The sequence below is a fragment of the Oncorhynchus mykiss genome, chromosome 19 (genome assembly GCF_057628025.1).
Source record: "Oncorhynchus mykiss isolate SJ-2025 chromosome 19, ASM5762802v1, whole genome shotgun sequence".
NCBI classification, from domain to species: Eukaryota; Metazoa; Chordata; class Actinopteri; order Salmoniformes; family Salmonidae; genus Oncorhynchus; species Oncorhynchus mykiss.
The window spans coordinates 55793737-55820852 of NC_143040.1; the positions used below are offsets into that span (position 1 = coordinate 55793737).

Here is a 27116-nt window from a genome sequence, read left to right on the forward strand (position 1 = left end):
AATGGGGGGAAAAGAAAACACCCTTCCAACTAACCCTACACTCAATTAAAAACCCACTTCCCCATTCCACTACTTTGATCCTATCTACTCCTGTACCATGCCAACGGCCTGGGAGGATGGGACACCACCACTCAACACACACTGTAGCTTCTCTGAAGTCAAATCTTGTATACCCAAATACTTCTCTGCAGATGCCACCACATCTATTTTCTGTGATTTACGTTCCATTTATGTGGTATAGTGGATAACCATTGCTATGAACGCTAAGAAGCCAACCTTACTGAAGCATATATCACTCGTTGACCTCTCCCTCTGTGCTGACACAGATCTACTACTCACAGGGATCCTCTCAGGATCCCTCCCCCTTGACCCATCTTCCTCTACTTTCTTCACTGCCACAGCATACGGCACTTTCTTCACAACTCTGACTCTAGCCACCTCAACCTACCTCTCTCGCACCGGACACTTCTGATCTCCAGCAACATGGGCACCCCTACAGATGACACACACAAAATTATCCACCGAAATTACACAATCCTCTATCCCATGCCCTGCTGCACCCTTCCCACATCTTGGAATCTCCCTCCTACAAACTGCTGCGACATGACCATAAACATTGCACCTGAAACAGAGCAGTGGATTCTGCAAAAAGCTCAAACTGGATAACTGATATCAGGATAACTGTTATCTGCTTTGCTCTTAGGAACAGGGCACCATTGAAAGGAGTGATTTCTGGGGTATAGTTAAGTGTGGAGGTGGAGTAATTGAAGTTGAAGATTCCTGGAGTTTGTGATGCCCGCTGTTTGGTGTGACGCAGACCCGGTGGTGAGTGTGGTGAAACAGAGGAGTCACTGTCAGTCCTTTTTGAGTTTTGAATCCTAACATGACTTTGACGGGTAAGACTGATTCAAAACTCAAAAAGGACTGACAGTGACTCCTCTGTTTCACCACACTCACCACCGGGTCTGCATCACACCAAACAGCGGGCATCACAAACTCCAGGAATCTTCAACTTCAATTACTCCACCTCCACACTTAACTATACCCCAGAAATCACTCCTTTCAATGGTGCCCTGTTCCTAAGAGCAAAGCAGATAACAGATCTTGACCCAAGTTCTGTGACATGGAGCGCCTGCTCCCTCTGGTCAGAAGAAAAACAAACAAATATCTCAAGTCCACTACAGGTTACCTTCACTGATTCAAGTACACACAACTCCTTTCCCACCCACCATGAAACCACAAATGGATCCACCAAAAGGCAAGGATCCACTTTCTCCAAAAATGTCACTACTACTGGACCAGATTCTTCTTTATCATGTCCATTGCTGCCAGGCTCAGGCTCCGAGCTCTTCACCATACCTTTCACCTCACTTAACTCGCCCTCATTCACTTCCATTTCCCCTACAAACTAGGTCGGGTGTAGGGTTTACTCTGTTTTGCACTTGACACCAATCTTCTTCGATACCACATCTCCATTTTTATTGCTCTCTTCCTGAAATTCAAAGCCTCATTCTGTTAGACCTCTTCTTCCTCTTTTTTTACCCTCCATTCCTTCTCAGAAATTGACCATTCTGTGTCCGTGTCCCAATATTCCTCTTCATTGTGAACAAACTCTTTATTGATGGACAGCTATTCCGAGACAGCTCCATTACACCGTGGCTGTACTAAATTCTACAGGGACTTCAGGTTACGGAAAAAAATAAGGTATGGGAACTGTAAAAAATATCTGAATATTATAAAATGGATATGAACACACACATACTCAATTACATGCTTGCTTACACATACGGACTTATACATACACACACTGTCACGTTCTGACCTTAGTTCCTTTTTTATGTCTTTGTGTTAGTTTGGTCAGGGTGTGAGTTGGGGTGGGTAGTCTATGTTCTTTTTTCTATGTTGTATTTCTGTGTTTGGCCTGGTATGGTTCTCAATCAGAGGCAGCTGTCGATCATTGTCTCTGATTGAGAATCATACTTAGGTAGCCTGTTTTCCCCATTTTGGTTGTGGGTGATTATTTTCCATGCGCTGGGAGGGTGCAGTGCGTCCTATGCCTGCGCTCCACCCGTGCCGGGCGAATGTGGGCATTGAGCCTAAGGGAGAGGTGCTAGTAGTATGCACCATATCTCCAGTGTTCACCCACAGCTCAGTTCAACCTGTGCCTGCACTCTGGAAGGTCCGGGCTAAAGTGGTCATCCAGCCTGGAGGAGTGGTGCCAAGGCTGCGCACCAGAGCTTCAGTGCTCTCCCACAGCCCGGTCGATCCGGTGCCTCCTCCACGCACCAGGTCTCCTGTAGGTCTCCCCAGCCTGGAGGGTCCTGTGGCAGCCCCACGCACCAGGCTGTCTCTCCATCTCCTCCCTCCAGGTTCTCTCTCCAGGCCAGAGCCGCCCGTCAGTCCGGAGCTGCCAGAGCCGCCCGTCTGTCCTGAGCTGCCAGAGCCGCCCGTCTGTCCTGATCTCCTTGAGCCACCCGTCTGTCAGGAGCTGCCAGAGCTGCCCGTCTGTCAGGCGCTGCCAGAGCTGCCCGTCAGTCAGGAGCTGCCAGAGCCGCCCGTCAGTCAGGAGCTGACAGAGCCGCCCGTCAGTCAGGAGCTGACAGAGCCGCCCGTCAGTCAGGAGCTGCCGGGGCCGCCATTCACTCCGGCGCTGCCGGATCCGCCCTTCACTGCGGCGCTGCCAGAGTCGCCGGAGTCGCCCTTCACTACGGTGCTGCCAGAGTCTCATGCCTGTCCAGCGCTGCCGGAGTCTCCCGTCTTTTCGGGCCCGCTGTTAGGGCTCCCAGTACGAGGTCGGCGGTGAGGGTCGCCGCTCCAAAGGCGCCATTTAAGTGGGCCAAGACTATGGTGGAGTGGGGTCCACGTCCCGCACAAGAGCCGCCACCGCGGACAGACTCCCACCCAGACCCTCCCCTATAGGTTCAGGTTTTGCGGCCAGAGTCCGCACCTTTGGGTGGGGGGGGGGGGGGGGGTACTGTCACGTTCTGGCCTTAGTTCCTTTTTTATGTCTTTGTGTTAGTTTGGTCAGGGCGTGAGTTGGGTTCTAGTCTATGTTGTATTTCTGTGTTTGGCCTGGTATGGTTCTCAATCAGAGGCAGCTGTCGATCGTTGTCTCTGATTGAGAATCATACTTAGGTAGCCTGTTTTCCCCATGTTGGTTGTGGGTGATTATTTTCCGTGTCAGTGTTTGCTCCATACGGGACTGTGTCGGTTTCCATTTATTCTCTTATTCTTTTGTTTTCTGTGTTCAGTTATATTTCATTAAAATTATATTATGGACACTTACCATGCAGCGCATTGGTCCGATCCTTCCCACTCCTCCTCAGAAGAGGAAGACGAAAACCGTTACACACACACACCTGATCTCGCTCTCTTCTCTCACACTCTCTTTTCTCTTCTCTTCTCTCCCTCTATTGTCGAGAACTGTTTTATAATTTAATGTGATTATTGTTTGTCTATCTTTTTTATGTATTTGTCTACAAGTTTATATACGTTTACAACAAGCAAGGGGAAGATATCAGAATAGGGGCATTGGGAATAATAACATATTGTACGGAATACATTTGTACTGTAGTGAAGCCATCTCTAGAGTAATGCAATGTCTCTTTCATGATCATGTGAAATGTCAATTGCTATGGAAATGCTGGGATGTGTTTTTCAATTATGTTAAAGGTAATTATGATGCAACTATGATGGTGATATGATATGGATTACAATTATCATCATGAATGTTAAGGCTATATGCACTACATGTTACACACAGAAACTCAACCATGCAAATTGTCAGAGTAATTATTTATTTGGACATCACGCATTATAGTCTTACTCTTATACAGACATTGTACACCCTCTCACTATATCACATCCAATATCATACACATCAACCTACTCAGATTTACTACACACATAATATCTTGTCTCAATTTTCTAACATCTGTGGCATTGACAGGCAAACAGGCAAGGGAATAAAACAAATATTGCTAGAACCTATTTCTTGAATTCTAAATATCAGACATTTGAAAGCTCTAGTTTTGACTAATTCCTCTGATGGCAGTAACTTTACAAACACTAATAATGGTACATTTAGACTGAGAATAGTATCTAGTTATGGTAAGGGGTGAAATAAGTATAGCCAGTTATAATTGTAACGGTTTAGCAGATCATAAAAAAATGTTTGTACCTTGTCAGCTCGGGGATTTAAACTTGCAACCTTTCGGTTACTAGTCCAACACTCTAACCACTAGGCTACACTGTACACGGCTTATTAGAAATGGAATATAATATATACTGTTTACAGGAAACTCACTCTACATCCTTAGATGAAGTTGCTAAGTTGTTAAGTACCTCAATGGACCGTAAAGGTAATCACTCTACCAACTATCATTACTGTGCCCTTAAGGAAATCACATATATTATGGACACATTAGAAATAGTGGATATTCGGAGAGTATAAAAACCCTGACATAGTGAGATATACTTAATCAAGCTAGTCGTCTTGACTACTTTCTTGTCTATTTCTCTCTTGCATCAAAGGTTAAAAAAGTTTTAATAGGAGACAGAATGCGATCAGATCATCATCTAATTGGCATTCACATAACTCTTATTGATTTTCCACATGGACAGGGATATTTAGAAAGTTTACTTGAGGACAACTTATTTTTAACTAAGACAAAATAATTTATAACTGAATTTTTCCAGTAAAATTAAGGTTCAGCAAATTCCCTTATTTTTTGGGATAAATGTACATTCAGGGGTCATTCAATTCAATATTCATGAATAATAAAAAAGCAGTTTATGGCTAAAGAGACTAGACTAACAAGGGAAATCAATGAACTAATAGTACAGGTAGATCACAATAAAAACGATACTACAGAGATACAAAATAAGTTAGAGGAAAAACAAAAAGAACTAGTTAAAGAACGATCTAATGTAATCTATTACAAAAATAAAGCAAACTGGATGGAATATGGAGAAAAATGCACAAAATTCTTTCTGAATCTCCAATACAGGAACGCTAACAAAAAGAATTTGCAGAAACTCGTTACTGAAGACTGAGTCATCTATGATTCTCTGAATGATATTTTAAAAGAGGAAGCTAATTATTTTAGGCATATGTTCTCTTTTCCATATCAACCTTTCCCACTGAATGAAGATTATGGTAAGGAATTATATTCAAATAATATAAAAATAGAAAATTAACAAATGTACAGAAAGATCAGTGCGAAGGCCAAATTGCAGAGGAATAACTTTTTGAGGCTATTAAATCCTTTCAGTTTGGAAAACTCCAGGGCTTAATAGCATAACGGTAGAGGTATATCAAGTATTATTTGATGTACTAAAAGCTCCATTGTTAGATTGTTTTAACTACTCCTATATAAATGGTAGTCTGTCAGGTACTCAGCAGGAAGGTCTGAATTTATTTTTATTTATTTATTTTATTTTATTTCAATTTCGGTAATTCTCTTATAAAACGGGTAAAAATAATGTTTAGCAACCTCAGGTGTAAAATAGTAAATAACGGCTACTTCTCAGAGAGTTTTGAATTGTCAAGAGGAGTTAAACAAGGGTGTCCGCTGTCACCATATCTATTCGTTATGGCCATTGAAATGCTAGCTATTAAAATCAGATCCAATAACAACATTTGAGGATTAGAAATCCAAGGCTTAAAAACAAAGGTGTCCATGTATGCCGATGACTCAAGTTTTATATTAAGTCCGTAAACTAGATCCCTGCAATGTCTCATTGAAGATCTAGATAACTTTTCTGTACTCTCTGGACTAAAACCTAATTATGATAAGTGTACAATATTACGTATTGGATCCTTAAATATACAACTTTTACATTACCCTGCAGTTTACCTATAAATAGGCTGACGGTGAAGTGGACATATTTGGTATTCATATCACAAAAGATATAAGCTCTCCACAATGAATTTCAATAGAAAACTGCAAGATCCTGCAACCATGGAGAGGTAAACACCTGTCTATTTATGGAAACTCCTTAGTCATATCTCAGTTTACTCACTTACTTATGGTGCTGCCTACTCCCGATGATTCATTTTTCAAATCATATGAGCAAAAAATATTTAGCTTGATCTGGGATGCTAAACCAGACAAAATAAAATGTGCCTATCTATATAATGAAAATGAATTGGGTGGGTTGAGATTATTAAATATGAAAGCACTAAACCTCTCTTAAAAGCTTCACTCATTCAAAAGTTTTATTTGAACCCTAAGTTGTTCTCAAGTAGATTACTAAAAAAAAAGCTTAAGTTTTAAAATTGCCTTTTTGGCTTTGTGCAGATTGCCATGTCTCATTTTCGATTAATTGAAAATGATACTTTTTTCAAGGTATCCTTCTTTTTCAAACAAGCATTGCAGAGCTGGCCACAATTTCAATTTCATCCACCTGAAAAGATAGAACAAATATTACAACAAATAATTTGGCTGATCTCAAATGTGCTGGTTGATAAAATACTTGTATTTATTTCTGGTCTCAGGTTCAGGAATGGTGGAAAATGCATAGCATTGAACTAAAATTGACCCTAGAAATAGTACTGTTAGGAGAGACCGGGTCAGTCAATTACTAATATACTAATACTCTTAGTAAAAGTATTTATCTTCAACTCGCAATCTGTGGATTCTATTCGATTAGATCGATTGAAATTGTACGTTAAACATCACAGCATAGTTGAAAGATATGTGTTGCGTAGAAAACCCGAAGTGGGTGGCCAGCAGATAGATGGGATGGGCTGAGGGAAACTGAGGGTTGGGATGTGGAATTGGAATTGGAGAGAAGTGGGAGTGGAGTTGCTGTGTGAGATATAGAATGAAAAGATAAGTTACAAAAAATAAATACTAAAAGTCTGAATAAAATATAATAAAAAGTACATTTGAATGACACTAAGTGGCAGTGTTTTCACAACTGATGCCGGTTTGCCTGAGGCTGATGCCGTGCAGGTGTTTGTACACATGTATGCACACTCTCATTCAAATAAACACATACAAAAACACACACATACATGTAATCGTGCCAGACATGCACACAAACATATACAGTTGGCATTGCTGTTATGATTTTAGTTGTCCTTGATGTCCTTTGTTCTAAATGTATTATTTATTTATTTTATTGGCCTCCCTGACCAGCCCTGACCCTAACGGTCGGCTATCTAAGGAGTGCACGGGGAAGGGTGGGTCTATCGGCACCAACGGAATCCCCAACCTACAGGCGAGTCCACGATCCATAAAACTCCCATCTGCGCCTGACTAGCACCTTATGCTGGAGAGAGGGAAAAAACACAGAGAAAAAAAAACAAAAAACATGTGACCAACAGGGTGCTCTGGGTGAGTTTGGTGCTTACTCACCTGGGGTGGCCGAGAAGTGTTCCGCCTGCCATCTCGACTCCCAGACGGACTCCTCCAGCACCGGTCCGAAGTGTGTCCTCTCCGCCCGCAGTAGGTGTAGGAGGAGCCTCCTCCTCCGGTCCCCCTCGATGCAGCTCCTCCCAACTCCATCGGAGTTGGAGCAGGAGGGCTGGGAGTTGGAACTGACAGGACCTCCTCTGAACGCCCGCGGGTTGCTAGCAGGTTGTCCAGCCGGATCGACAAGTCTATGAGCTCGTCGAGGGAGAGTGTGGTGTCCCGATAAGCTAGCTCCCTGCGGACGTCCTCCCGGAGGCTGCACCGGTAGTGGTCCATCAGGGCCCTGCCATTCCACCCGGCACCAGCGGCCAAGGTCCGGAACTCCAAGGCGAAGTCTTGCGCACTCCTCGTCTCCTGTCTGAGGTGAAACCCGCCGCTCGGCCCTCAGGAGGGTGGTCGAACACGGCCCGAAAATGGCGGGTGAACTCCGGGTAGTGGTCCCGAGCAGAGTCTGGGCCGTTCCAGACAGCGTTGGCCCATTCCAGGGCTCTACCCGTCAAGCAGGAGACGAGGAGGCTCACACTCTCTTCACCCGAGGGAGTCGGACGAATGGTAGCCAGGTAGAGCTCAAGCTGGAGCAAAAATCCCTGGCACCCAGCCTCCGCTCCATCGTACTCCCTCGGGGGCGCGAGACGCAACGTGCTGGGACCGGACGCCACCGGTGGAGGAGTGGGTTGCGTTGTCTGTGGGGGAGCTGGGGTGGATGTCGGGAGACCACTCTTCTCCCATCGCTCCATTCTCTCCATCATCAGGTCCATCGCCGAACCGATCCGATGGAGGACGGCTGTATGATGGAGGAGGGGACGTCGCTGCTCCTGCTGACTCCATGGTTGGTGCAGGCTTCTGGAGGTAGTGGGTGGAGGAGTCAGGCGCAGAGAGCAGAGAGCAGGGTAGTTCAAAGATGTGGATCTTTTATTTCCAAAAACAGAGTGACGGTCAAGCCACACACACAAGGGAGCATAAAGACCCAGTCCAACAAACAGGACGAAACTGTTCGGAAAAATGGAATCCACATAATATTCACACACCATATACAGAAAAACAAGCCCACACAAAAGCCGGCGGGCCTACCAGGTTTAAATAGCCCAAAACAAAACTCAAACAAGAAACCGGTGAACTAATCAGACAAAACTAAATGAAACAGAAAATGGAATCGGTGGCAGCTAGACGACCGCCGAGCGCCGCCCGAACAGGAAGAGGCACCATCTTCGGCGGGATTCGTGACACATTTTAAGAGCATGAGAAGTGGCCTGTCACGAGAATTTTTATCCCAATGGTTGAACTCAACCATCACTATAGCTTTGACCAATTCCCAGAAGTTTGAAGACAAAGCCCCCAGTCTGCAATAGGTTAGTTCTTTATTCAGAGAACGTTCTGAAGTCAAAATGAAAACACAGTCAAAATTGAGCTCAAGTGCATCCTGTTTCTATTGATCATTCTTGAGATGTTTCTACAACTTGATTGGAGTCCACCTGTGGTAAATTCAATTGATTGGACATGATTTGGAAAGGCACACACCTGTCTATATAAGGTCCAACAGTTGACAGTGCATGTCAGAGCAAAAACCAAGCCAAGAGGTTGAAGGAATTGTCCGTAGAGCTCTGAGACAGGATTGTGTCCAGGCACAGATCTGGGGAAGGGTACCAAAACATTTCTGCAGCATTAAAGGTCCCCGAGAACACAGTGGACTCCATAATTCTTAAATGGAAGAAGTTTTGGAACAAATAAGACTCTTGGTCAGGGAGGTGACCAAGAACCCGATAGTCACTCTGACAGAGCTCTAGAGTTCCTCTGTGGAGATGGGAGAACCTTCTAAAAGGACAACCATCTCTGCAGCACTCCACCAATCAGGCCTTTATGGCATAGTGGCCAGACGGAAGCCACTACTCAGTAAAAGGAACATGACAGCCCGCTTGGAGTTTGCCTAAAGGCACCTAAAGACTCAGACCATGAGAATCAAGATTCTCTGGTCTGATGAAACCAAGATTGAACTCTTTGGACTGAATCCCAAGTGTCACGTCTGGTGGAAACGTGACCCCATCCCTACAGTGAAGCATGGTGATGTCAGCATCATGCTGTGGGGAAGTTTTTCAGTGACAGGGACTGGGAGAGTCGTCGGGATCGAGAGAAAGATGAACGGAGCAATGTACAGAGAAATCCTTGATGAAAACCTGCTCCAGAGCGCTCAGGACCTCAGACTGGGGTGAAGGTTTACCTTCCAATAGCTGTGCAGCAAAGCTTCCTATCCAACCTGACAGAGCTTGAGAGGATCTACAGAGAAGAATAGGAGAAACTCCCCATATACAGGTGTGCCAAGCTTGTAGCATCATACCCAAGAAGTCTCGAGGCTGAAATCGCTGCCAAAGGTGCTTCAACAAAGTACTGAGCAAAGGGTATGAATACTTATGTAAATATGATATTTCATTATTCTTTTTTTATATATATTTTCAAAAATGTCTAAAAAACAGTTTTTGCTTTGTCATTTTGGGGTATTGCAAACCAATAAAAAAAAATCAATTTTAAGATAAGGCGTAATACAATTTGGAAAAAGTCAAGGAGTCTGAATACTTTCCGAATGCACTGTATATAAACTCCCAGTAATGTATTGGGTAAAACACCAATGTTTCTGCATCACTGTGCCTTTTACAAAGTAAAACTATAAAACATTGTTTTCTGGATACATAATACGATTTCTGAGACACACTCATGCTTCTTATTAATAGAAAAAGTCTTCAATTAAGTGGTTTAATATGTGAGAATCACACGTGGCAGTCACAGTTGCACATATTTCAGTGCACTTCCTGTACATGTTTGGGCTGACTTCTGTACATGCTCTAGAGTCTAAAGTTGCAACCTGCCACTGCAACAAAGAGCTATGTGGTCCACAGCGTTGACAACGTTCCCTCACAGAGGCACAGAAGTGAGACCAGAGAGAGGAACTGGGGACCAATGACTCATTTGGCAATTGCAACTAAATGTTGATGACACAAATTTTCCCATAATAACGGTCTCATTGCGATACACAGAAGATCTGAATCAAAATGTCTATCGACTGCCTGAGACTCTCATTTACCAAGATCTTACCCAATTCCCAAATGGCGCCGCGGTCTAAGGCACTGCATCTCAATGCTAGCGGAGTCACTACAGACCCTGGTTTGATTCCAGGCTGTATCACAACAAACCGTAATTGGGAGTCCCATAGGGCGGCACAATTGGCCCAGCGTCATCCGGGTTAGGGGTTGGCCGGGGAAGGCCATCATTGAAAATAAGAATTTGTTCTTAACTGACTTGCCTAGTTAAATAAAGGTAAAATAAATAATTGTGACTGATGGAACATTTACAAATATCTATTATGTACTTTTTAAAATTACATTGGACACATCCACCCCCCCCACCCTCTTCGGAGGACAAAAATAAACTTTTTTTGTTTACAGTTTTTTATTTTGTTGTTACATGTAAATTATACACACATTTTACATACATGCCACTTTTCTTTTTTACAGTAGTTACATAGCAAGAATAAAGTAATTTGATAACTTGATATCCACTACATCTAGATAGATATTACTTATACATTATACATCATATTTTCAGTCATAAATATCATAGAGCATTCACAAGTATTCACACACTAGGAGAGAGGTACTGTCTTGACCCATTTACAGAGGAGCCTAATGTTCCCTGTGTAACACACAGCTGCATGGGTAGCACCTGTCAGAGCCACTGCAGAACAACCCTCAACCTTTCAACGACAGGAAGCCCTTTGGGCTGCTATATCTCCACTGAGGTGTGTGTGCACGTGTGTGTATGTGTCTGTGTGTGTCTGTGTGGGTGTGCGAGTATACGTTTGGATGGCAATGCATGAGTGAGTGATGAGATCTTCACATATAAAACTCCCTGCCTGAAAAACTCACTCAACATCCTATTGTTTCTTACGTTCTCTCCAAAAGTAGTGTTATATTCTTAGTTGCTGTTTTTGATAGGATTACTAAATCCTAGATATCTAGATATAGATATCTAAATCATGGATAAAGCTGCTCTGGCTGTAGACCAGTGAAATCGCTGACACCCTGTTGAAGAACACATTGGGGAAGTTTCATGAGGTACGTCTTCAACCTGATGTGCTATATAATGCACTCATCTATATTGGTGTGTTCTCCCATTGAAAGCTTCATTTATCAGGATGATTGTACCACAATGTATAGACCTGTCTTCTACAGTAAATGAGCAGAGTCAGAAATGTTTAGGCTATATTCAATATTGAGAAGATGTTAACTGTACTGAAAAAACAACATTTGGCTTAAAAGGTCATACAAAACAACAGGGGAAAACTGGTAATTTAAGTTAAAACATCTGGTTTGGTGAACGCAATTCTTGTGGTTATTATGCTTTTATTACAAGTTGACACACAATTGTTTAGGGTTTTTGTTTGTCAGGGAGGGATCTGGTGACCAAGAATGACTTTGTGATATAGTATCCATCTTTATAGCAAATCGTTACAGCTATAGAGTATCTAATATGCATATGTAAAATGTGATAATTTCATGAAAGCAACAACATATTTTCAGAGCAGTCTGGCAGATCAGTTGATGTACTTACGGAAGGCCATCTTGTCGATGTAATTCATGAATACAGCTCTGTGAAGAGCAATGCAGGTTAGTCATACCACTAGGTAGCCTAAAGAGCAGTGTGTCCAGTCTCCACCTCTGTGTGACCAATGTCCAACCTCCAGTATGACCTTCATCACACCACATAGCATCGCAGAGAGTGGAGGTGAAACAGACAGAATCAAAAACAATGTCTCGACAAATGCAGCACAACATAATGATAATAAAGTCAACAAACCAAAGGCAGCGCACTGTGAGTCACACAAACCAATCTGGCCTTTGGCCTTGAGAGGAGGGCAGCCCATCAGCAGCTGAATATGATTAAAATACGAAACCAAGAGGGGAATCCCTTCAAATGGCACATTTTGACTGTTTCGATTTATTTCTGTAAGAGGCTGCCAGACAGAAGCAGAAGAGATGTCACCCAAAAACAATCCCTCTCGTCCTCCACCATTCCGTCCCTGAGCATCCCAGTGTAGGGGTAGACTATCGCTACCGGGGTCAGGCATTTCCCAACCCGTCAGATTTTCTCACGGATTTGTGCCCTTGGGACAGGCGGCGACTCCAACTAGTCCACTGACCCCGTTACATGAGCCGAACAATGGGATAGGAGTGTAGAACGGGCCTGAGAGCACAGGGTCATACTGTACTGCTGAGGGGTAGAGCACTCCATCCGCACTGAGAGCGTGCCACACATGGCTTAACACCGGATACGTGTGATTTTACATATAATCACATTTTCTACCAAAGAATCCAAACTATGATTCATTCTGAAATGAAGTAAAATAATTATAACACAAAATGTACCTTGTGAAACACTTAGTAATTTGGCGTCTCAACAAAAAAGGTCTCATTAAATTACACAAAAAAAGTATGTGGACATCTGCTCCTCAAACTTCTCATTGCAAATTCATGAGCATTAATATGGAGTTGGTCCCCCCATTGCTGCAATAACAGCCTCCACTCTTCTGGGAAGGCTTTCCACTAGATGTTGGAACATTGCTGCAGGGACTTGCTTCCATTCAACCACAAGAGAATTAGTAAGGTCGGGCACTGATGTTGGGTATTAGGCCTGGCTCGCAGTCAGCGTTCCAATTCACCCCAAGGGTGTTCGATGGGGTTAAGGTCAGAGTTCTGTGCAGGCCATGGAAAGCCATTTCATGAAGCTCCCGACAAACAGTTATTGTGCTGACATTGCTTCCAGAGGCAGTTTGAAACTCGGTAGTGAGTGTTCCACTGAGGACAGAAGTTTTTACGCTCTACGCGCTTCAGCGATCCTGTTCTGTCAGCTTGTTTGGCCTACCACTTCGCGGCTCAGTCGTTGTTGCTCTTAGATGTTTCCACTTCACAAAAACAGCATTTACAGTTGATTGGGGCGGCTCTAGCCGGGCAGATATTTGACAAACTGACTTGTTGGAAAGGTGGCATCCTATGACAGTGCCACGGTCAAAGACACTGAGCTATTCAGTAAGGCCATTATACTATGTTTGTCTATGGAGATTGCATGGTTGTGTGCTCGATTTTATAAACCTGTCAGCAACAGGTGTGGCTGAAATAGCAGAATCCACTAATTTGAAGGGGTGTCAACATACTTTTGTATATACAGTATAGTGTATATTATTGGCAAATCTCTTCATTTAATCTGTCACCATCTTAAATCTATCATATCCCAGCAAACTACACAGTATATGGATCAGTTTTCAGTTCCATGCAGTTCCTCATCACATTACTATTGGACAAGGCCTATACAGTTTACTGAAGGTGTACATGCCAATGTGTTGTAGTATTTGAAATTTCGATGGGGGATTTTTTAAAATCCTGCTACACTCTGGTTGTTGTGTATTGATGTGAAGCTACACAAAAACAAGAATGTGTATTTAATACCTCCTGATCCATTTCACCTTTTGGTCTGGCCAAGATTATTACTTAATTTTTTCATTCTGCTGATTTAGTCATATCAAGACATCCTGAGTTGTTTGTGCAGGGCTTGGGACTTAAGGGATATTAGATGCTTACATGAATGTTCAAATAAAATACATTCTTGGTAAAAAGTTTTTCTTATTAAAGATTTTGTTTATTTGAAATTTGAACAGCTCTTTACTTTTAAGAGGGTAATATAATAAGCTACAGATATCTAGTTCACTAAGTCTCTTGGGAACCAAGTCTAAGTATGAGGCACTAAGCAACTATATTGTTTAACTCAAGTATTCAAAAAATTGTATTATACTTTGTCAATCAATCTCTTCTATTATGTGGTGATGTACACTGACAGAAACACTTGACTATGTTCCAGGTAAAATGGGATGCAACTATAGTTCAGATTATGATGATGACTGGATAGAGAACCTAGACGAAGTGTGTGACCACTGCAACTGCCCGATTCCCCTCAAGTCAGCTAAATTGGTGAGTGTGTTTCGACGGCGGTATAGCGTCTGGACGTGGCTGGGTAACTGGAGTGGAATGTGAAAACACACAAACATCTCCAATATGCATTTAATTGAGGTATCAATGAATATTACCTATGCAACCATGGTCTACCTGAAAGGGTGTTGTGCATGTCAGTGCTTGGGAATTGACAACTTACATCATTTGGGGGGAAGTTGGCTTTTGTGTGGGCAATTCATTTGGACTGTAAACATTCACTAAATTATAATTTTTTTGGTAACTGAATTTTTTTTGCCAAAACAATTCACTTTTTGTCCCAAATACAAAGTGTTATGTTTGGGGCAAATCCAATACAACATGTTACTGAGTACCACTCTCCATATTTTCAAGCATAGTGGTGGCTGCATCACGTTATGGGTATGCTTGTAATCGTTAAGTACTGGGGAGTTTTTCAGGATAAAAATTAACAGGATGGAGCTAAGCATAGGCAAAATCCCTGAGGAAAACCTGGTTCAGTACGCTTTCTTCCAGACACTGGGAGATTAATTCACCTTTCAACAGGAAAATAACCTAAAACACAAGGCCAAATCTACACTGGAGTTGCTTACCAAGAAGACAGTGAATGTTCCTGAGTGACCGAGTTGCAGTTTTGACTTAAATCTGCTTAAAATCTTTAACAAAACCTGAAAATGGTTGTCTAGCAATGATCAACAACCAATTTGACAGAGCTTGAAGTTTTTTGAAAAGAATAATGGGCAAATGTTGCACAATCCAGGTATCGAAAGGTCTTGCCCAGATAGATTTACAGCTGTAATCGCTACCAAAGGTGATTCTAGCATGTATTGACTCAGGGGTTGAATACTTATCTAATCAAGATATGTTAGTGTTTTATGTTTTATGAATTCTTTACAAATGTTCATATTTTTCTTCCACTTCGACATTACAGTGTATTTTGTGTAGATTATTGACCAAAACGTGTAGATTTTGTGTAGATTATGTAACACAACAAAATGTGGGAAAAATCAAGTGGTGTGAATACTTTGAGGGCACTATAGATTACAGATACAGAAGAAGAGAACATGTGAATGCCATTTTGTTCTGGGCCAGTTTGTTGGCACAAAGTAAACATTATGTAAAACCTGTTAAATTAAATTTAATCTTAATCTGGTTAAAATGGAATTGTTTTTTTTACCATCAATTAAATTGTAAGTGGAAACCCCCCAGACTTTTCTATTTACTGTTCTCATGCAAATAACAACTTGAACTTCCATATTGTTAGGACACTGAATGACAATCTTTGAATTCTCAAGTGGAAACCTAGGTTATTTTACTGAACCTTAACCTGCTTTGCTCTTATCAGTATACAGACCAAATGATCCCATACCCCTCTCATCTCACGCGTCCCTCTTCCCCTCTACCAGGTATGTTCTTATACATGAATATGTGGGTAAATATGTGCCATCTTCTTGTGGGTCAAATCTGATCATTACTGTTTATGTTTTCCTAACCCATGCGGGTTTTGTGTTGTGCAGATAGCCTGGTGGTTGCCATATACAGCTATGAACCCAACCACAGTGATGACCTGGGATTTGAGAAGGGAGACAAGCTGAAGATCCTCAATAAGTAAGAATAGTAGAGGATGTGTGATGATGCCATTTACTTTTTAGAGGATGTGGTATATTTGTGTAGTTACGCAAAAGAGCGTAGTTGTTTGAAGGAGCATGACACATTGCCAAGGCTTGGAAAGTATGATATAGTGAGATGTTAGTTAGAACAGCTATACTACATGTAAGTGTTGTTGTTTTGTGTGCTGTCTAGGGATGACCCGGAGTGGTTCATGGCAGAGTCGCTCATCACAGGCCAGAAGGGCTTCATCCCATACAACTTTGTGGCCCCCCTGAACTCCATGGAGATGGAGACGTAAGTCAATTCAGAAACTCAAATAACTGTATTTAATGTCACTTGAAGTCACGTAGGAAGAACATACATCCCCCAACAGTCTAACTCAACCCCAACACCATCTCCCCATACACAACAGTCAACACCCGTTAAGGGAAAGGGATGTGGTTTTGTTTGAAGTTCTACGCCTGTTTCATGTGTTTCAGATGGTTTTTCAAGAACCTCTCCAGAAATGATGCCATGAGGCTCCTGCTAGCTCCGGGGAACACACAGGGCTCCTTCATGGTCAGAGAGAGTGAGACCACCAAAGGCTCCTTCTCCTTGTCTGTTAGGGAATTTGATCCGAACACGGGAGACACGGTCAAGCACTACCGAATCCGCAACTTGGATACTGGTGGTTTCTACATCACCGCAAAGATATCCTTCAACTCCCTGAAAGAGCTGGTCCAGCATCACTCACGTACGTGCTATGACTCACATCCTGTCTGAACTCCTGGAGCGATGCCTCCAGTCAGAACACAATAATACATCAGCCAAACAATACATATAGCTTTGGTACCAAAAACCATTACCATACCATCCATAGTGCACATACTCATCTGTTTTAAAATGTGAACCGTATAAGGTGGCATTGTTTGACCTTTGACTCTGCCTGTGTTGTATGTGTCTGCAGGTGAGGCGGATGGCCTGTGCACCCGGTTGATGAAGCCCTGCCAGTCCCGTGTGCCCCAGAAACCCTGGTGGCAGGACGAATGGGAGATCCCCCGAGAGTCCCTCAAGATGGAGCGCAGGCTCGGGGCAGGGCAGTTTGGGGAAGTCTGGATGGGTGAGTAAATGAAATGTTGTACTTTTTACTCCATACATTTTCCTTGACACCCAAAGGTACTCGTTACATTTTGAATGCTTAGCAGGACATGAATAGTCAAATTCACACACATATCAACAGAACATCCCTGGTCATCCATACTGCCTCTGATCTGGCAGACTCACTAAACACGTATGCTTTGTTTGTAAATTATGTCTGAATATTGGAGTGTGTCCCTGGCTTTCCGTAAATTTCAAAAACAAGAAAGTATATTTTAAACCAAATACTTTTAGACTTTTACTCAAGTAGTATTTTACTGGGTGACTTTTACTTGAGTCCTCTTTTCTTAAGGTATCTTTACTTTTACTCAAGTATGACAGTTGGGTACTTTTTCCACCCATGTTCAGGCTATATTCAACCACAGTGGACATTTTCAGAATACAAATGAGTGTGTTGGTTTACATCGATTCCCTAGATATAAAGCAACCAGTTGCTCAATCTGGCTTTGGGCCTGTCTCTCTCTGTGTCTGCCAGAGCAGCTTTTTTTAGGCTTTAGTTCTGCATTGTTTGTAATTTCCTAAATACTGCCATGACTGCAGGGCTTGTTTGAGCTGGTATAAAGTCTCTTGGGATTGATGTCAGGTGTCAGTTGGATTACGCAAGAGCCAGTGAGCGTTCTAGGTTGAAGATCTAGTCAAAAACCAGTCTGTAGCTAAGTCTCTCTGAAGCTCTTCACATGCCTATATTAGTTCATACATGTGTGTCTATATTACAATATTTACTATCGCCCCTCCCATTGTGACCCTAAAATCAAACATTAGACAAAAAACTCCAATGTTTTGATGGTGAGAATATATTTTAATGTAATCTAAACCCTCCACACTACTTTTCCATTGAAGGGGGAGATTTCCCTATCGTCCATCTTCATGTATGTGAACACAATGCTACATTCAAAACAACCCCCTATATCAGACCTCAAAATAGCCTGCCATGGAACTTTGTATTAACAACTTCCTCCTGCATGCGATCTTGGCAACATAATTGTTTTTCCTTTCCTCATCCGAACAGCAGCAACTGAATACACCCACATCATTGGGGTGATTGTTGTTTCAGATTAAATGTTTATCCATGCATGTCAGATTGGAAAAAATGTCATCACCATATTTGTTTTAGATAAAATGTAGAGAAGAATGCTTTCAATAACAAAACAAGTTGATTCTCACCATTACAGAATAGGTTATATAACTCAACTAGTTGAGAGTGACCGATAGTGAACTTGCATGTCCTCAACTGACTCAACTGGCCTACACATCGTATACTACACTACTGAATAATAACACTGTAGTGTGATAGTAGTATTACTATTTACTGTATATTTATTTACTGTATCACCAATGGCCTTCCTCTATGCTGCAGGTCTATACAACAACCACAGACGGGTGGCCATTAAGAACCTGAAGGTGGGCACCATGTCCATGGCTGCTTTCCTGGCCGAGGCCAACCTGATGAAGGAGCTGCAGCACCCGCGCCTAGTGCGCCTCTTCGCCGTGGTTACCCAGGAGCCCATCTACATCATCACAGAGTTCATGGAGAACGGTGAGTGTCACTATCTAGGTTAACATTGTTATTAGGCTAATGGTCAATGCTCGTCTTTCAGGGTAAGACTAACTCCCTATAGAATAGGTAACCTTGATCCTATTCTTTTCAGTTCTGTTCTTCTAGTTTGATGAACCTGCGGCACTTGCCTTAATTAAAATAATCAAATCGACCAGCCGAGGCCTCTGATGTCTACACACCAAAGGGAAGTCTGTTCTGATGGGAAAAAGGTGATGTCAAATTGGAGAGTGGTGATTCACCGTCTCATTGTTCAGTGATGGGACCTGTGTCAACCCCCATGGGCACGTGGCTCCATTCCTGTGTCAGTACACAGACCCCCCCCCACCCCCTTCAACCCCCATAATCCCCCAGTCAGACGAGGCCTTTCAGCCACTGTCCAGTGACTACTCTCTTTCTCTCCTCACACAACAAAGAGAGAGGCTGCCTGTAAAAGGGTAGCAAACCCAGACCAACAAAAATGTTACCATGGTTACAGGTGCACTGCACTGCACACAGACTGACACTGAAAACGTAACTTCATAGAATAACAACATATTTTGATACCAATATGTTCTCTCCAGTAGCCTCAGTCTTAACCTCTGACTACTGTTAGTATATCACCTGCATGTTTTCACATTGCCCTCAAAGTTTGTTGTTGCCTTTTTGAAGGCCTTACATTGCGATAGACAATAACAAAGCACATTGGAAGACACTGTTACTCGTGCATCAACATCTTCAGTATGCAAGTGCTCTGAGCTAGTGAATGTCAGGCCTTTGTATAGTCCTCTATAAACTGTCTCTTTGTTTGTGATTCACGTGTTCACAGACACAATTGTTGCCTCTGTTGTCACTAGAAAGGAAGGCTTGATGTTCCCATCCTCTCAATTTGTCCTTTTTTTAATCACTGAAGATAATACAACTGGAAAATTACAGGCATGGCACCCTTAAAACTTCTTAGGGCTGCAGTCCCGTTAACGGGATGATATGACAACCAGTGAAAGTGCAGGGCGCCAAATTCAAAACAACAGAAATCTCATAATTAAAATTCCTCAAACATACAATGTATTTTATACCGTTTTAAAGGTAATCTTGTTGTTAATCCCACCACAGTGTCCAGTTCCAAATATGCTTTACAGCGAAAGCACCACAAACGATTATGTTAGGTCACCACCAAGCTACAGAAAAACACAGCCATTTTTCCAGCCAAAGAGAGGAGTCACAAAAAGCACAAATAGAGATAAAATGTATCACTAACCTTTGATGATCTTCATCAGATGACACTCATAGGACTTCATGTTACACAATACATGTATGTTTTGTTTGATAAAGTTCATATTTATATAAAAAAATCTGAGTTTACATTGGCGTGTTACGTTCACTAGTTCCAAAAACATCCAGTGATTTTGCATAGCCATTTCAATTCAACAGAAATACTCATCATAACTGTAGATGATAATACAAGTTATACACATGGGATTATAGATATACCTCTCCTTAATGCAACCGCTGTGTCAGATTTCAAAAAAACTTTACGGAAAAAGCAAACCATGCAATAATCTGAGACGGAGCTCAGAAAAATAATCAAATTAGCTGCCATGTTGGAGTCAACATAAACCAGAAATTACATGATAAATATTCCCTTACCTTTGATGATCTGCATCAGAATGCACTCCCAGGAATCGCAGTTCCACAATAAATGCTTGATTTGTTCGATAATGTCCGTTATTTATGTCCAAGTAGCTACTTTTGTTAGCGTTAGGTACACATATCCAAACGCTTGTGCACAAAAACTTCAAAAAGTTATATTACAGGTCGAAGAAACATTTCAAACTAAGTATAGAATCAATCATTAGGATGTTTTTATCATAAATGTTCAATAAACTTCTACCTGGAGAATTCCTTTGTGTCCAGAGGAGCAACGGAACGCAAGTCGATATCATGTGGAATGCGCATGACCAGGAAATGGCTCTCTGCCAGTAACCTGACTCATTCAGCTCTTATTCAGTCTCACAACACCTGTAGAAGCCTCATTCAAGTTTCTAAAGACCGTTGACATCTAGTGGAAGCCCTAGGAAGTGCAACTTCCTTCATATCCCAATGTGAATTCAATAGAGCCTGAGTTGAAAATCGACCAACCTCAGATTTCTCACTTCCTGTTTGGATTTCTTCTCAGGTCATATGAGTTCTGTTATACTCACAGACATCATTCAAACAGTTTTAGAAACGTCAGAGTGTTTCCTATCCAATACTAATAATAATATGCATATACTAGCAACTGAGACTGAGGAGCAGGCCGTTTACTCTGGGCACCTCTGGGAACCTTTCATCCAAGCTACTCAATACTGCCCCTGCAGCCATAAGAAGTTTTACCATCCCCTGCAACCTTGGTTATACCGTGACCTTGGCTTATACTGGACCTTGGCTTATACAGCGACCTGGACACACATACATCAAAGGAGTCCTTCTGGACTGAAGCACAGAAGTCTGTTGCCTTTCTTTCCTGGAACAGTCATTCCTCTTTTCTTAAAGCATTTCCTGCTGCTAGCCTTGGCTGGCTGAGGTCCTGTGGCATCGTTCTGTTTTAATCAAACACAACATAGAGACGGAGGAGCCATGCCCTGTCAAATAGAAGCCATGCATCACATCGACTGATGGTGAACGGATTTTCTGGAAATGTTAATTTTCTCATTTAAAAATCTGTCTGAGACATCTAAATGTAGTTTGAATGGCAGTGTTAAGTGTCATTGATCTTTCCCACAAGGAATTTCACTGAACATAGTTTGAGATAACATTATTTGTGTCTTATAATAATTCCACCTACATTTTTGTAGGTCTTGCCAATTCATTGATATTAAAATTATTATTACATTCTAAAATATGTGAGAATAACATGGACATTGCCTGACTAAATAGATTGGATGCATGCATGCTGATTTTTCTGTAGCCTATGTGGCCGACACAGAGACACATAATAAACCCATGAATAGCGGTAGAATTCATCTCAACATTTGAATCTCATCATCACTTTTTATAATGACAGTGACCCAAAAACAGGTCTTCTTTTTATGGATGGATTTGTATTGGACGCCAAGTTGAAACCAACATTAGGTGTCGTCCTCATAATAACCGCACTTGGTTTTACCGCAACAGAGTCGTGCAACACCCTTTAAATGAAGTGACGGGAAACAAACGAAAGTAGCCACATCGCTCACAAAAACGGATAAAACATGTAATCACGGGTAATTATAAAGGGAGCAGGAGAACTTCTAAATTGTCTAGAATAATTACAATAACTTTTCAAGCACCAAGTAAGGAAATGTCTGATTTTCACAGGTTGGCCTATTCCAGTACAAATTCATGTTCAATAGGCTAATTCAAGCCACTTGTATTGTTTCAAATTGCAGGTGTAACATGGAAAACTAAATGTATTTGTCATGTTATTTCATTAACAGATCATGTTGTGAATAAGCCCACTAGACGATGTCATTTGTCCAGAATAACTCATATGAATAGCGTTGGGTGTTGCTCAATAGTCTGTCCTATACAAGTGTTCACAGTAGACTCGGTGTCCAATCCAAGGTACAAAAACATAAGAAAACACGAACTCATTACCTTGATGATTTCTCTGTTAAACCTAACGAGACCCTGCTGTAAATGAAACAGACAACAATAGATGATTAACCTCAATTCACTTGGGATATTAGATTCAATGTGGATTCAGGCACAATATATATTCTAGACATTCCTCACAAACACCTTTTTTCCCAGCACTTGGGCTGTTGTTGCATCGCTTCCCATATCACAACAGCTGTTCGTCACTTGACTGTCAATCGGAAAATTCCTTCCTGGTTCAGATGATGAAGTGTGAAAATATCACAGCATAACTAACCAATTGGACACCAAATGGCATTCATCAAGTATTATACATAATTACTGAAGAACCACATTAATGACAGTATCGATTTAGGTTTTAAGTATCAAGGTAAGGTAGCTTTTTTGGTTAGATGCACTCGATTTTGCAATGCCTACATTATTTGGATTTGTGTGCCCATGAAAACTGTTTTCACGCCATACCATAAGGAGACACTAAATGTTATGTAGCTACACTACATTTCTGATATCTCTATACAACAAACTGTCCAACAGCTAGATCCATGATTCTTACAGGGTTCAAGTTCAATGTCTAATTTAACTGATTGATGCTTAATATATGTAAAACGACAACTTACACTGCCATAAATGCAAGGATTTTGGACAAATCCTTCAAGACACCAACCATGATAAAGGGTTAAACATAGGTTTTAAATCAACTCTTGAATTTTATTGACTATAGCTATGATCCCCTTATATCTTAATGTAATGACATGAAGAAAATAATCTGCTGATTATTATCAATGACTGTAACATTGATCAACAGCTGTAACAAGTTGTCCGGTGTAGGAAACATTCACTGGTACCCTAGCTTATAGAAATACCTATATCTGTCATTTGAATAACTTGATCACACTTTATTACAGGCGCTCTTGTAGATTTTCTCAAGACGTCCGAGGGATCCAGAATACCCATCAACACCCTCATAGATATGGCGTCTCAGGCAAGTCCCCTGCTCTTTACTTCAATCTCAATAGCTCTCTATACACTGTCTCCCAAACTCTGTCTCACTATCCCCTCCATTCACTCTTTCATTTTCTATTCTCTCTGTATGATCCTCGTCGACAGGAAACAGCCCTTGCTATTATGAGGCTTATACTAATCTCACTGTAACAATGGAGACCCCTGTGTAAGGTTTATTAACAATAACACCATAAGACTAGACACATTGACACAAATCTAACTGTGTCACTACCACTGTGTTACTCACCCCTTGAACTTCAAAAGATCAAGAATGCAGCTGTATTGCTGCTTGAGCCTCTCGTATAAGGACAAATTACTTAGGAGTAGTTTGACGGCCAAATATCGGGCCAAAGATGGGAGAACATCTGCTTACACCGACATCTAATTTAATTGGGCTACACTAACATAATGTTATGGTTCAATTATATTAAAAAACACGAGCTGGCGCACACCCAGAAAAATAGTTTGTGTGGAGGTGATGACTAACAGCGAATAAACTATAAACTATCAAAATAAAGAAAGTTGCACACTCCATGTATACTCCCAGCAATTTCATGGGTATTTACCAACGTTTCGGCATCACTGTGCATTCTTCAGGGTTCAATTATGTACCTCTCATTTACAGTAATGGACATTGAGCCACATGGAGGTGTAATGGGGTTACAGGGATGTCAACTAGCCAAGCTCAGAGTACTTTCAAAGCCGCCTGTTACAGAGGAAGAGCCTAATCTATGGAAGGTATTATGGAAAAAGACAACGTTCCTGAGCAATAGCTAGAACACTGATGGAATTCAGCATCATAAGTTGCTGTGAACGCGTAGTGAGTAAGAACCCAACTGCCATGGAATTGGATTTAGAATTCAAATGAGTCCTGTAAGAAATGACTCTGGCCCAACAGTGGAAACTCTGTCTAGTGTATCGTGCTATTGAGAGCAGGGCTGCCTGTTTAGAGCCAGAATATCTTCACATCAACTGAAAGTGAGGGCAGAGGGGCATCTAAGATAGTTAGGGCTAAGGTTAGGGTTACTACCAGGTTAGGGTCGGGGCTTCTTGAAGATGAAGACTTTGTGTTATACTGTGTTTTTTTGTGTGTTACGTGACAGACAGTGAAAACATGAACCCTAGAGCTAGTGAGTGAAAATGTAGACATTTTTGGGCATGATGATGAGGTTAAGTTCATACAACACACGCACCTCTCTGTTTTCTCTCAAGGACCTCGGGCCCCATGACGCCTATCTGTGAGATTATTACGTCTGAAATATGCACCAATGTCTGCCTAAACACACACGTACATGAAGGGGGCGGTGAGAACACACTCCTTGCTACCACAGAAATACTTGCACACTCAAACCATCATATGTTTCATAATCATACTCATTTTTCTCACACAGGAAATGTTATGGTTTTACTTGTATTAAATTAATTTAGGGTAAAGACAAATATGATTAGATCAGCCACAATTATAACCTGCCTGTGAAAACTGGGTGGAGCACCAAGGTGAGGAACAGAGATTTGACCTGGGGAAGTGGGAACCTCCCTGTCACAGGAATCTTCCTCTGCCCTGTCTGTCTCTAATACACACACGCACGCACGCACGCACACACACACACACACACACACAAACACACACACACACACACACACAGACACACACACACACACACACACACACAGTGTATTCATAAGTCTTTGCCAGGTAAAGCCCTGCCTTATCTCAGCTCACTAGTCACCATAGCAGCACCCATCCGTAGCACGCGCTCCAGCAGGTATATTATCACTGATCACCCCCAAAGCCAATTCCTCCTTCGGCCGCCTTTCCTTCCAGTTCTCTGCTGCCAATGACTGGAACGAACTGCAAAAATCACTGAAGCTGGAGATTCATATCTCCCTCACTAGCTTTAAGCCTCATCCCCATACTGTTATTTATTTTGCTCCTTGAACCCCAGTATCTCTACTTGCACACTCAACTTCTGCACATTTATCTCTCCAGTGTTTAATTTAATTGCTATATTGTAATTATTTAGCCACTACGGCCTATTCATTGCCTTACCTCCCTTATCCTACCTAATTTGCACACACTGTATATAACATTTTTCTATTGTATTATTGACTGTATGTTTGTTATTCCATGTGTAACTCTGTGTTGTTGTTTGGGTCCACTGCTTTGCTTTATCTTGGCCAGGTCGCAGTTGTAAATGAGAACTTGTTCTCATCGAGCCTACTTAGTAAATTAAGGTGGGAAAAAATCCTTCTTATGTTGTACTGCCTCCTGCAGGTGGCTGAGGGAATGGCCTACATTGAAAAACAGAACTACATCCATCGGGACCTCCGAGCAGCAAACATCCTGGTGTCTGATGAGCTCATCTGTAAGATTGCTGATTTTGGACTTGCAAGACTCATCGAGGACAACGAGTACACAGCCAGAGAGGGTAGAATGACTTTCCTTAGTTTACACTATAAAAATGGATGTGCTTAAATGTTCTAAGTGCTTTCTGCTATGCCAGGAACTCTCTCTGTACTATAGCCCCACCAAGTGTTCATGTAGAATGCATAGGGTGCTATTGAAATGAACATATCCATAAAGTAAACCTATTTCACTTTTCAGGTGCCAAATTCCCCATTAAATGGACAGCACCTGAAGCTATAAACTACGGAACCTTTTCCATCAAGTCAGATGTGTGGTCTTTTGGGATCCTCTTGACAGAGATAGTGACGTATGGTCGTATCCCATATCCAGGTATTTGACTGAGAATACTCCACAACATTCTCCAAATAGCACCTGTATACAGTAATCCTCAAAAATTACATATTTTGTTCACCAAAATACAACACTTTTCCCATATTATCAGCCAGACTGCATCCCCATCTCTTGTCTTCTCCCACTGTCAGGCATGAGTAACCCAGAGGTGATCCAGAACCTGGAGCGAGGCTACCGGATGCCCCGATCGGAGGACTGCCCTGAAGGTCTGTACAATATTATGAACCTGTGCTGGAATGAGAGCCCAGAGAACCGGCCAACCTTTGAGTACCTGAGGAGCGTTCTGGAGGACTTCTTCACAGCAACAGAGGGGCAGTACCAAGAACAGCCTTGCTAAGGCATACAGACATGGGATAGGAGAGGAGAGGTCATGACAGACATTAACTCCAACTGTTAAAACACAGAGATATAATCCCAGTTTATATGCTTTTGATACTGTCTGTCTGTGAACCTTACTGGATCTCCTTTCAAAACACACTTTGTAATCTTAGGCTCTGTAGACAGACAGATATACACCTAATACTTTGAAGAAGGATGCAATGAAAGCATATTTAGTGTAACATTTTAGAGAGCTCAAGGAAGATACCATTGTCATTTTCATGTCATTTGTTCCATTTTGTACTATTTAGATATTGCTATAATCTATTTGTATATTTTGCTATGCGTTTGAAGACTATAAATGGAAGATGACATGATGTATCTTACAAAAGCACAAATGTTAGGCCTACTCTGTTAATTTACCTGTTAATGCCATTGACAAGAAATTCATATGAAATGTCAATGGTGCTCATTCAATAAAAAGTCAAGTAAAACATAAAAAGGAATGTAAACATTAACAATAAGTGTCAAAAGTTTTTTTTTTTTATAGTAAAAAAAAAAGAAGATGCCTACCTGAAATCCAAAACCATCCCTTGCGGGATGTGTAGCCTAGTGGTTAGTGCGTTGGGATTAGTAACCGGAATGTTGCAAGTTCAAACCCCCGAGCTGACAAGGTACAAATCTGTCGTTCTGCTCCTGAATAGGCACTGTTC

General features: G+C 41.8%; 1 protein-coding gene across 2 annotated transcripts; it reads left to right on the top strand.

The window, feature by feature from the left end:
• The first annotated feature begins 1438 nt into the window (after positions 1–1438).
• On the top strand, positions 1439–26927 carry LOC100136287 (LCK1). 2 transcript variants are annotated; one of them, XM_090209492.1, is made up of 12 exons: positions 1439–1704; positions 14322–14431; positions 15774–15834; positions 15946–16036; positions 16232–16333; positions 16519–16772; positions 16986–17138; positions 18534–18713; positions 23231–23307; positions 25603–25756; positions 25933–26064; positions 26217–26927. In XM_090209492.1, the coding sequence occupies exons 2-12, from the start codon at positions 14327–14329 to the stop codon at positions 26420–26422; spliced, it is 1515 nt and encodes a 504-aa protein (XP_090065618.1). In that variant the 5' UTR covers positions 1439–1704; positions 14322–14326; the 3' UTR covers positions 26423–26927.
• The last annotated feature ends 189 nt before the right edge of the window (positions 26928–27116 follow it).

Excerpts from the sequence above, each read along its gene's own strand:
- LOC100136287 (XM_090209492.1), top strand. The coding sequence starts at position 14,327 with ATGGGATGCAACTATAGTTCAGATTATGATGATGACTGGATAGAGAAC. Across the intron at positions 16,334-16,518 it reads AACTCCATGGAGATGGAGAC|ATGGTTTTTCAAGAACCTCT; the intron begins GTAAGTCAATTC and ends CATGTGTTTCAG. Across the intron at positions 23,308-25,602 it reads TCATAGATATGGCGTCTCAG|GTGGCTGAGGGAATGGCCTA; the intron begins GCAAGTCCCCTG and ends TGCCTCCTGCAG.